This window comes from Chinchilla lanigera, unplaced genomic scaffold, assembly GCF_000276665.1.
Source record: "Chinchilla lanigera isolate Chin_1 unplaced genomic scaffold, ChiLan1.0 scaffold00028, whole genome shotgun sequence".
In the NCBI taxonomy this organism is placed as follows: domain Eukaryota; kingdom Metazoa; phylum Chordata; class Mammalia; order Rodentia; family Chinchillidae; genus Chinchilla; species Chinchilla lanigera.
Genome location: NW_004955429.1, coordinates 17,607,125 through 17,619,934, shown reverse-complemented (window position 1 = coordinate 17,619,934; position 12,810 = coordinate 17,607,125). Strand labels below are relative to the sequence as shown.

At 40.6% G+C, this 12,810-nt stretch overlaps 1 protein-coding gene across 3 annotated transcripts in view; it reads right to left on the bottom strand.

The window, feature by feature from the left end:
- Tmcc1 (transmembrane and coiled-coil domain family 1) overlaps window positions 1-12,810 on the bottom strand; it is a 137,419-nt gene that overhangs the window by 106,705 nt on the left and 17,904 nt on the right. The window contains exon 1 of one of the 3 annotated variants that reach the window (XM_013515452.1): window positions 1,039-1,220. The exons of the other annotated variants lie outside the window; for them this stretch is intronic. Within the exon in view, the coding sequence (XP_013370906.1) occupies window positions 1,039-1,077 (39 nt within the window). The 5' untranslated portion in view covers window positions 1,078-1,220. Of the gene's footprint in view, window positions 1-1,038; window positions 1,221-12,810 lie in introns of those variants that run through there. 3 annotated transcript variants of the gene reach the window in all.

Below are 12,810 nucleotides of genomic sequence, written 5' to 3'. Positions count from 1 at the left end.
TAATTTAAAGAATTATCACCCGGTTACTAACTTTCAGATTTAGGTGCAGGAGTGTCCCTGCCCTGAACTTTTCAGAAGCAAGGCTGCTGATGGCATGGCCAACATCACTAGGAGTAGTCTGGCAGCTTCTGGACCCTGCCCCTTACACCTGGCAAGGGGGTAAGGGAAACAGAGTGTGATAGCTTCCTGAGTTGCTGTCAGGAGTGGGGACCCCCAAGGACAGACAACAGGACCTGAGGTAGAGCAAGCATTCTTCTTTCTTAAAGTCTTCCCTTTAAGACCCAACACATTTCAGGACCTAATACATCTGGCCCAGAGCCCATGAAGAACGCTCCGGATTTACTATGTGTTTATACTTCTGCATGCAGGCCATGAACTGTGACACAATTTAGCCACAAGAACACAATGGCTCCTGACAGCAGCTCAACCTCACCACACCTCTTCCCACCCTTCCCACTGCTCCAGCTAAGGCATTCAGTACTGGATCAGCCCCGCTGAGGACTGCCAGACCACCTACAAAATCACTATCCCCTCTTCCACTGGAGCTCACCTTGTTATTATTTATGCGAAGTCTGATTTTTCTCAAATGTAAAGAACTTTTCCCCAAACGGAGCACACAGGGAAGACTGCTTTTGGATCAGAACTCTGTAACACTGCTTTGTGCGCCTCCTGGTAAGAACTGCTGTTCACACACTTCTACACTGGCACAGGATTGCCACGCGACGGACCCTTTACAACCTCCCTGTAGGCTGAGCTGGGGCTCATTGTGCGCCGTGTCCCCTGCGACCCGGTGGAACCTGCACAAGCCGGTTCTGCGACCACCGAAGCTTTCTCCTCTGTCCACGAGACGCTCGGCAATGGGTAACTACCTGCGTGCCCGGACGCGATCTTAGTTGCCCGCTGTCTTCTGGACCTGCCTGCCCCACCCCAGGGGGATCCACAGTGGCGGTGGCGTCCTGTCCGTCTGGCAGGACAGTCTGCGGAGAACAAAAGGCAGCGCGTCCCCTCCTCCCTCTGGCTGACAGCACGCGGACCCACCTTGGAGAGCTGCCGGCGAAGGCTGAAGCGCTGCACCATGGTCGCGGGTGACCGCAGACCCTAGCCTGCTGCGCCCCCTTCCCGGGAGAGCGGCTCATGGGTCATCGCTGCCAGCACAGGTCCCCGAGGTCGGCGACTGGGGCGACGAGGCTGGGGCGCACGGGGCGGGCCCCAGGCGGAGCGGAGCCACCCGCACTTCCTGTGAGTCAGCGAGGGTCCGGCTAGGACCACCCCTTCCCTGCCGCCCCGCCCCGCCCCGTCGCCGCTGCCGCAGGGTGCCAAGGCCCAGGGTGCCACCTGAGACAGGAAGGTGGACACACCGGTCAGGTCTGAGTGCCAGGGACCGCCTGTGCGTGGGCTACCTCGGCTAGGCCTGCCCCGCCCCTCCAGGGACTAGGGGAGCTGTGGCAGGTGCAACCAGGGCCGCCCAGCTGCCATCCCGAGCCATACTGCGGTGGGGGGACTCCAGGGCGACCGCCCCTTCTTAGGGGACAAAGTAACTTGGGCATTTATGAGCAGAACAGGAGGAACAGGTGGGAGGCACCTGCGAGCACAGAGGTGTGAAGATGACAGCCCAAGGTAACCTCGGAACCATCTCAGGATGGAGCTGTGTTCCTCCCCAGGATGAGTATGATCATTATGCACTGCAAACAGGTACTAAAAAAAATAAAAATAAAAATAAAAAAACCTGCGCTCCACTGAAACTTGCCACCCTGTGTTCCTTGGCTGGCACATCCCATGAGGTGTGCATGATATAAAACTAGGCAAAGCCTGCAGGCACACAGTGCTTCCCTGCCCGGGCCTGTCACCCTCCTGGGAACTCTGCGCCTACACCACACCGCAGCCTCTGTTGGAAGGACCAAACGTGCGCAGCTTCTCTGCGAGGAATTCTCCTCTACTGCTCCACTTGACTTCTCAAAACAGCTCTGAAGTTATTAGTATCCAGACCCTTTAAATAAGCACATCAGGAATTCTTTCTCTAAACGTTCAACATTAATATGTGGAAACCACATAGTGTCACTAATCTTTTTCTTCAGGCAAGAAAAATGCAAAGAATAACTTTAAAACAAAGGATAGGTTTCTGCACAAACCTTATTTTCAATTATGCCCCTATCACATGCTACTAGTTCCCAGCTATTGATAAATATGATATGCTTCTAAATTCACCAGAAAATGACACATATACCTCATAATATCTCAAGAGGATCAGCGAAGGCATACCCAATTCAAATAATCAGATGGCAGGGCTCTCAAAATTACTCTATCGAATGTCCAGAGTATCCAAAATAACCTAATTTTTAAACATTTTATTGTCAGACAAGATCTATAATCCAGGCTGGTCTTGAACTCACTATATAGTCCAGGATGGCCTCAAACTCATGGCAATCTTCCTGCCTCAGCCTCCCAAGTCCTGAGATTATAGGTATATACCACCATGTCTGGCTTAAACTACCATTTAATTCCATGTGGAAAGCAGGTCGAGAACCTGAGTTGTTTTTTGTTTGTTTTTGCTTTTTAAATGGTACGAGTATGTGCATTTCTATTTTTTTCCTTGTAGAAAAATCAAACAAGGTACTCTGAAATCTTCTGGGAGTGCAGGAAGGATTAATGAGGAGCTGCTGTGGAAATAATGACGTTCCTTACAGAAAAATACACTGTCTTAAACATGAGGTGTGCATGATATAAAACTAGAAGCTCTTATCACTGTTGTATGATTCCTTGTATTCAAAAAGAAAAGAAAAAGAGGAGGAGAAAAACATGTCAAAAGACTGCAGAGCCAGGCATACATTAAATATCAATCATGAACCTTTAAACTTCCAGATACACAGAAAGGACAGTAAGGATTGAGAGGACAGTGTCTCCTCTCTCTGAGAACAAATGCATTTTCTGCCCATTAAAATAAAGATGGAAGTCTAACTGCTTAGATGCAATTAACCCTGTTAAAAATGATGAGAAGGTGGTCATCAAAGTCTCAGTGAAAACAGAAAAGATACTCAGTAAACTGAACTGTGACAAAAAACTCAGAATCTCCAAATCTGGTCTATTTTGAGGAGTCTAACAACTTTTTGGATGAAAATAGTAGACCAAGAACAAAGGTTACAAAATAACAGAAGGAACTACAGAAATAAAAAGCCTAGAGAAATACAAGAGTTTTGCACCCATTCTTTTACTACTCCGGGACCCAAATAACAAGGTGTATGTAGCTGTCTGTGACCAAGATCCACAACACTGTATGAATTGTGTGGAAAGACAAAAACCACAAATGGGATCTGAGTCTTTTTGGATCAATAGCCCTGGGAGTGAGTTAGAAGCCATCGGCTCAGTGCAGAATGACCCCAGAAACGCAGGCACGAACACGGCAGTTTGGACACTGTTCCCAGGGCCTCCAGACTGCATCGGAGGACTCTGTTGTATCAGGACTGAAGAGGAGCCGAACACCACTTAGCAATCTTGTCTTCTGCTTTCTATCCTGGTAACACTGATTCGGTAAAGATAAACAAGAAAATGGTTCTTTAACATCTTTGCCCCAGCTCCTAATATATTTCCCTTGTCAAATAACCTACTTGCAAAGTGGCAAATCATCTTTATGTATATTTTGATCTTGTTTGAAAAATCTTTCAGGTTTTTCTTCATTATCACTTCCGGGAAAAAATTATTTTCTTTGAATCAGCACATGTAACCTCACATTACAGGCAACATTAACACTCACCTTTCTAGGTATCTTCTCCACATGCTTAAATATATACATAAAAATATGAAGACTATTCTATTTTGTGATTTACTTTTTCACTAAAACACACACATATGTATCATGAATATTTTGGATGAATACTTATAAAATTCAAATATTCATCCCCATTTAGCTGTTTTTATAGTCAAATCCCTTGTCCCACCTTTCATAATAGCTCCATTCTTGAAATCTTACATAAAAACATATTTTTAAAAAATATGTATTAGCTGAATAAACTACAAACTACTTTTACAGAGAAAAGAACTAAAAAAGTTCAAAGAGATCCACAAACTTGCCCCAAATCATCATGAGAATTGGCTCTAGACCTCAAAATGCCCACTTTTCATGACAGTGTCTATTACATTTCCTTCCTCCTACTTCTAATAATTTTAAATGCACTAAGCATACTACTTAAGCCATTCATGTCAGTACACTTTTCTGGTAAACTGACTAGTTGTACTTATAGTTGAAGTCATGGATGAGTTTAACTGAAGCCTGACACACCTCAAGTGGTGTGATTACAGGTCCTTTCTTATCTCTGTGGGGTCCAGTCTTGCAACAGAGTATATTAAGTAGATCTCACTGTTCAAACATCACTGTGGATTTTAACTAGCTTCCTGTGATAATCTAGTAGAAGTAACTGTGCCAGCTACCAGTCAATCAATAATACTATAAAAATTTAACAGGCTCTTCTTATGCAACACACCCACAATTCAGAACAAGCATATAGGACACCAGACATGGACAGGTATGGAAGGAAGCCAAATCCAGGAAACAAACTAAAAAACTGTCATACCATGTGGTAAATGCTATAGCAATGATAATTAGTAGGGGCAAGGGTGACATAAAGGGGTGACAAACTTGTGGACCAGAAAAAGTCTTAAAAGCTGCAGTCTGGAGACTGGATAGGAATTTTGTAAATGGAAAAATAAGGGAATGGACATCAATGTAGAGAAAACACACAAGGAAAGACACAAAGGTGAAACAAGCAGTAAGCAAGTCTTTCCACATGGAGCAGGCAGAGTGTTACCAGCCCATGGTCTTCACAAGTTTTGTTTGTACAGTGAGACTATAAATAGTAACAAAATTATTTTCTCCTTTTTAAATTGTACAGTTTAAAAGTTGTAAACAATTTTTTCACAAAATGGCCAATGGAAATGGCTCACCATTAACATAGATGGGATAGGTTCTCTCTTTCAGAAGTTAGGGTTATTTTAGTGATAGTCTGTCTTTAAAGCTAGAAGGGAAGGACTGGGAATACAGCTCGGCAGCACAGTGCCTGCCTGGCAAGAAAGAGGTCATGAGTTTGAGTCCCAGTACCAACAAAACAAAACAAAACAACAACAAAAACCCACCTTTTCTTAAAGATAGAAGGGAGAACAATTTCCAAAAAGCCTATCATTATAAATTGCCTGGAAAGTAGTATAATTTAGTAAGTAGCAAAAAGTTAAAAGATGTTGATGATCAAAAAGTGGGTGCCTAACTACATTTTAATCTATAATTAATTTTAACAATTAATTTAGAAAGCAACTGAGTTTGCCAAGTAAGTCTTTCATCTTGGCAATCTGGACATTGCTATTCCGAATTAGCTAAATTAGGTCTGCTTCCTTTTATAAAAGCAATGTTGCCAGGCATAGTGGCACATACCTGTAATCCCAGTACTTGGGAAACTGAGGTAGGAGTATTTTTGCAAGTTTGAGACCAGCCTCAGCTACAAAGTGAGCTCAAGGACAGCTCAACTAAAGGACTTAGTGAGATGCTATCTCAAAAAAAAAAAGAAAGAAAAAAAATTTTTTGTATTTCTTTTACTTATCTTTGTAATTCATCCACACAGCTGTGCTAGCAGTTTTTTAAATTGTTATATAGGATTCCATTATATGAACAGTCTACCGCTATGAATGAATGGAATTTATCCATGCTGCCTCTGGATCTGAGCTGTATTGACTTTTCCTACTATAAATTTGCTGTAAAGTTCTTCACACATTCTTTTGGAGTTCATATAATGCACATTTCCCCCAGGTATTATGGCTTAGAAACAGAAACCCTGAATAGACTAAACAATGTTTAAGCTTAGCAGGTATCAGTAAACAGTTTTTGCGGCAGCTGTACCAATTTATATTCTTATAGTAATATATGCATGGTTCCACTTATTCTATATCCTAGCAAATCTTTGTATAGTATTTGTGTTTGTTTTTCCAATTTGATGGATGTCAAGGCATGTCACTGTGTGTGTGTGTGTGTGTGTGTGTGTGTGTATGCGTGCACATGCACATTCACAGGGCTAGGCATGGAACCCAAGGATTTATGCATGCCAAATGAGCTACATCCCTAGCTCTCATCTATCTTTTGAAGAAGATTTTTAGAACATTTTTATCATTAGACAAAAGCTATTTATTAAACCTCTTTAAGTTGCCTCTCATTTCTTCTATATCCTTCTAAGAATTTATATAATGCCAATCTCCTTAACTATGAACACTGTTCTCCAGTAAATGTAACACATTCCCATTTAACCTTTCAGCATGACTAAGTATATAACCATTCATTAGTGTTTGTTCTGTGCCTACTAAGTGCCAGACAACTTATCAAGTACTTCCTATGTAGCAAAGAACACCCAGCAAAATTATGCCTGTGAAATAGTTAACCACTATAAAATCAAGTGCCTCACATAGTTGACAAGGTTTTCATGGGCTGGTCCCTACTTTGCCTCTGTACACAGCTCACACTATTCTCATTGGAATCCCCAAATCTCATTTTAGTTTCCCACTCCTTCAGGAAGAAAGCCTCTCTGTTCATCCTCACCAACTCCTTTCCTATCTTACCATAAATCCATTCTTTCTTCCTATACTATGTTGCAATTTGCTTCTCCAGATCTGCTTATCAGAATGTGTGTTCCCTAGGGGCAGAGATCCCATCAGACTCATAGTGGTATTTGCTGAATGATGGTTCAAAAATATAAAGCAGTGTTCACTGCTCTATGAAACTTTTACAATTTCTAAGATAGTGGATTTCTCCCTTTCTCCCTCATTTATGCCCCCCATTTATAAACTCTTTATCTTTTCATCTAATTTCTACTTCTTTTCCATTGTGAGAGTTAACTTTGATTTTTTGTCATTTATCTCCCATTTATAAATGGTTCCTTAAGATTTATATTTAATTTATATATCTAATACATGTTCCCTATAAAAATTTAGAAAAATGCCAGGTGTGGTGGCGCACACCTGTAATCGCAGCACTCAGGAGGCTGAGGCAGGAGGATTGTTGCGAGTTTGAGGCCAGCCTGAGCTACAAAGTGAATTCAAGGCCAGCCTGAACTGCATAGGGAGACTCTGTCTCAAAAAAAAAATTTAGAAAACTGAGTGAATATAAGGAATAAGATAGAATTTACTCATACTATAACCATGCAGAAATAATCACTAATAGTGTTTTGGTAAATTTCCATCTGGGCTTTTTTTCCCCTTGTCTTAAAAAAACTTTATTCATAAACAGGCAAAAAATGAATTGTGATCTTCCTTTTTAGAGGACATAAGACTAGAATTACTTTGTGTATAGCTCAGTCTAGGACTCAATCTTATTAGTGATATTTAAACTGCACTAATTTTTGTACTATCTATATTAACATTAAAACACTACTAATTTTATAACAAATAATCTAATGTCTTCTGCGATTGCCATTTAGTATGGTTTCTTACTGAATGTTTAAAATGAGTAACCTTTGTGCTCTTTAACAGAAAAAAACTATGCTAACCAAGCAAACCTATGTTTCCAAAAGTTTTTCTATTAAGTTTGTAAAGAAACATAATTTCGTATTTACCAAAAAAACCCCAATTACTTTCTTTGTGAGCTCACCATGTGAAATTTCTGCATATGATTAAGGGAAAATACTTATTATTTATTTATTTGTACCAGGAATCGAACTCAGGACATTGCACTTGCCAGGCAGGCGCTTATGCCGCTGAGCTATATCCCTGGCCCTGGGAAAATACTTATTTACAGTAACATATAAAATGTTTAAGTTTTCTTGAGCCATTTTAGATTGAATCTTATTACAGTAAGTCCCTGATTTAGGAACATTCAAGTTTCGAATTTTCACAGATGAACTGATTTCGCATTAGTAACACTGCTAGTTTAGCTCACGTGTCTACCTTACCATTTTAAGGTAACTGTAAAGTAACAATAATTTACAGTATTTGTGTGTGTGTTAGATTTTTCTATGCTTTACATTGTACATTTGTGCCAAAGGTGTGTAAGATTCACTTTGTTGGGCTTACAAACAGATCCAACTTACCAATGTTCTCCTAGAATGGAACTCATTTGTAACACAGGGACTTACTGTATTTAATTCATGAGAGACTTATGCCAAAAACCAATGCTCATTGCTGCCTGTACAGAAAAGAAAATCCCTGTTGTTTTTAGATTACAAGAGGGTTATGATCATAGTTACTACTTCACTGCCATCTTTACTGCTAATCAGATCACAAATCATGCAAAATGCATGAAAAACTTCAGGTGAAAGAATCTCTTCAAGAGTACAAAAGTTACAATGAAAGAATAATTGTTAAAGATAAGATTGCATAATGCCATAAGCTTCCTTCTATAGTTGAGTCACCTCCTGAATTAATACATAAAATCTGCTTCTGATTTTAAAAGTTATTTTACCGGTGTCCACATAGGAAAACATTAATACTTCACAGCTTTTTGCTGTCATTCGGACAGTCTTTGCCATATTACCTCAGGTCACAAAATATGAGTATACTGTAATCCTGTTCAAATCAGAATATCACTCTGTAACAGAGGATTTCAAGGTCATATAGTCCAGACTCCCTCATCTTTCTAGACTTTCAGCATCTGAAGTCATGGACTATTGACTTGATTTCTAGGAGGCAATTAATTACTGGCTGCCAGCTATGGAGCAGCTATAGAGTAGGCTCAGAAAAGTGAAAAGAATACCCCACCATTATATCTGTGGGACACCTAAGGGTAGAAAACAAGTTTCTAAACTCCACTCCAATCATTTTTTTTTATTTTTTGAGCTGAATAAAACTGTGAGCATTGGTTTATTTTTTAATTATACAAGTGTGTTAGCTTTCTGTTGCTATGACAAATGTATGACAAGCAATTTAAAGGAAGAAAGGTTTACTTCGGCTCAGCTCCACAGGTTTCGGCCCACAGTCAACTGGCTCCACTGTGCTTCTTCCCCCAAGTTCTGAGAATTCAACCTAGGGACACTCTACCATGAGCCACACTCCCAGCTGTTTCACCTTTTACTTTGAGATGAGGGACAACTGCATTCTACCTTCCCATCCCTTTACTTCTATTTTGCTTTGGCTTGTATTTGTTGCATCTGTTCTTTACTTCTTTATTCTTCTTTTCTATTAAGTAAGTAACTTTTATTGATTCCATTTTCTGTTTGCTGGATAGTTTTGTTTTTGAGTGGTTATTCTGAAAATCACAATATACATGCTTACCTTATTACACTTTGCCTTAGCAATGTTCCAGAAAGTTGGTCATTCAAAACAATATAACCCATTAGCTCTCCACCACTCTTCCTATTGTTCTTGAATATTTTATTTCTATGATAAACTCTGCAACAGTCATATTATTTTAAAGTTTCTCTGCTAACTCAAGGAAATTCACATGAGATTTGTATATAAAATAAGCATAACAAAATAATACCATGGATTCCAGCTTAGCTTCTATTTGCAGAAATTTTTACATGCCCAGAGCTTGGCAGCAGGTGTTCAGAAGTCTGCAGTAGCATCCAAGTTCACGGACACTGTAATGGTAGCTGGCACTCCAGGGAATGCAAAGCCATCAGCTTTGTGGGTTTGGATCCTGCAGAGCACTGCCAGGATCCTAATGCAGCTTGAGGATCCATAAAGGTCTATCTTCGGTGGTACCTCAACACTTGCTCCTTTACATAGCATGAAGAACTTCAATTTTACCCCATCCTTTCCTCCAACTGAGTTCCTATGCTGGACAAAAGGAGACTGTAGCTAAGCTGTTAAGGTGCCTTAACTTCATGCTGCTGAGCCATAGAGTTACTATTCCTAGTTCTAAGCTGCGCAGTGGGGGCAAGTTCATGTGGTTTGAAGTGTAAAACCTAATGAAAACCTGACCTAAATGATACATATAATCCAGATTTCCTCCACCCAAATCAAGAGTTAGAAGACCAAGCCTGAATATCCAGAATCAAATAGGCCAATGAAAGGAGAATGAAATGAAGTTCATGTCTAGGGACATAGCAAAGGGAATGTGAGACAGAAGACAACTAACAAAAGGAATCTTGCTAGAGCAATGCTATGCTCTTAGTAATTATGGAAGAAATAAGAAGATTCCAAATCTTTGTCTTTTCTACTTCACAACAGGGACTCCCCAGTTTCAGAGGGCATTGTATCCACTTTAAAAAGGGCTGACCTGTGTTAAAGATCAATAGAAACGAAACTTTGATTTTTTTTTTTTTACTTTGGGGACAAAGAAGACTTTAAGAGCAAGCTTACATCAAAGCTCCTTAAAGTTCCAATGAACACATCCTTAGAAGGGAAGCAACAGATTAAAGGTGGAGGACTGAAAGGATCTATCTTGAGTCTTTACTAGAACTAAATCATAAAAGCCATAAACCCATGAAGGCAAAGAAAACGAGGACAGACAGCAACAGAGATGTCCACAAAATCTTGGAACATGAAAAATGCACATTTAAGTAATAAGTCACTGGCATGCTGCTGTGGGAAATCAACAAGAAGCCAGCCAGCTTACAGCAAACTAGTCCTGATGTTAGAGCTTAGAAATATCACCAGCTGCTCTGAAAGCAGGGGCCTAGGGTAGGCTTGAAAACAGGAGGGTTGAGTATAAGTATTTATAAAAACAGACCAGCAGTTCATTCTCCCAATACACATGAACATGAAGACGCTTGCTATCTGGTGAGACTGATATAGGAGACAGGGCATAGCAAAGGTAGCGGGGGCGGGGGGGGGAATGAGTGGGACCTGTCAAGTACAAGATCCCAGGACAGTGCCAAATAATTCTCAAGACCCTATATCTGGAACTTCTTAGGAGCTGGGGATTTAGCTCAGTGGCACAGCGCCTGCCTGGCAAGCGCAACGTCGCAAGTTCAATTCCCAGTACTGAATGGGAAAAAACAAACAAACAAACAACCCTCAAGACCCTACATCTGGAACTTCTTGCAAGCTCCCAGGAGATGTGGGCAGCATAAAAGAAGACCAGGCCCCGTGAGGAGCTTACTATCTTGACTTCCCACAGTAGCCTACACTGTGTCTCCCAGATGCAGAGTGTACTTTATTTTTGTTTTTACCTTGTTTTTTTTCTTGTTCTTTTCTTGTTCTGACCAAGTTTACTCTGCAGAGCTGGTTTCTTCCATACCCATACACCTCTCACTTTATTTGGGTGGGCTTGTCCAATTCTTTGTTCCTGGCAAGAAGGACCTGCAATGCTTTTGATTGGCGAGCCATTTCTAAAGGAACTACCCTATGACGAGACTAAAACAACGAACAAGAGGTTCTCTGAATAGAAATGCTAGCACAGCTGAGGGCTAAGGTGACACATCACTTTGGGGACAGTGGCACTGAAACAACAGATGAGCCCAGCACTTACCACCACCACCTTTAACCCGAAGGGAACTATTTCTCCGGAAAGCCTGAATGAAGAAGAGACCTCTGAAAACTGGAAATCTGGGTTTTAAACAATAAACAAGGCATTGGCATGGTACTCTACAGGAAAACCTATCCACTTATAAGCCCTCACAAAGAAGGCTTCCCATACCATCTCAATGCCTCTGCCAAGTATGAGAAAGCCATGACTGACCAGATATTTGAGAAAAGTCTCTAACATAAAGACAGACCACAACAGTACAGGTAGCACAGTGGGGACTGTGAGGCCACTCCCTTCCGCCCACTTGAGTTTGGGCAACAGCCCAGAGCCAGTCTGTCCACAGCAGGCTGCTGAAAGCCCCTCACTCAGGATGACTCTGCACCTGTTAATCACTCCTGTCAGACTAACCCAGAGGGCAGTGACAGGCGCAGGGCCACAGGGCACCTCTCTGAAAATCCAAAAGCCCAATTTTTATCTGTGGGCTTTTTGCTTTCCCTATCCTCTCGGTTATACTTTTCTGTTCATGTCTCATTTTTGTTTCTGCTGGCCCAGATCCCCTGAGCACATTTCCTGGTTACTGTCAATAAATATAGTCACTTTTCTTTAACCACTGGATGTATATTCGTGATTCTTTGCTCACTGTACATAAGAGCCTGGGATTTATCTGTTGGATCCATCAAGAAAGAAGAGACTGGTACAGTCTAGAAAGCAAAAGAAAATATACTACAGGCAAGACAAAACAGAACAAAATGAAAGCAAAACAATAAAATAAGAACTAAATGCTATTTTAAAAATTCAGATAAAAAACTTACTCAGGAAATGAGAGCCGAAACATTTAGTAAAAGGATTAGAGGACAAGTTTTATGAAAGGCTCTCAAAAATTAGAACAAAAAATAGAAAAATTTCTTTAAAAACAACACAACCCACAAAAAGATAAGTCAGGGATATAACCTGATTATCCAAAAGAGAACACAAATAAAATGGGGGAGAAATTAAATAATCCAAATGAGCTCCAACTATGTGTCACAGCACGAATTAATCTCAGAAACGTATTTTTGCATAAAAAGCAAATCCTAGACTACATAAGATACAATACTATTTATAAAGCTCCCAAACAGGCATAACTAGACAATTTATTTAATGTCAAAAAATATATAGCAATACCTTGGTTTTCGAGCATAATTCATTTTGAAAACATGCTTATAATCTAAAGTACTTATATGTCAAAGTGAATTTCTTCATAGGAAATAATGGAAATGCAGATGATTCATTCCACAACCCAAAAATACTCATATAAAATTAAAATACTGTGACATAACACAAAATAATAAAGAAAATACAGTGCCGGGTGTGGTGGCACATGCCTGTAATCCCAGCACTCAGGAGGCAGAGGCAGGAGGATCATTGTGAGTTCGAGGCCAGCCTGGGCTACAAAG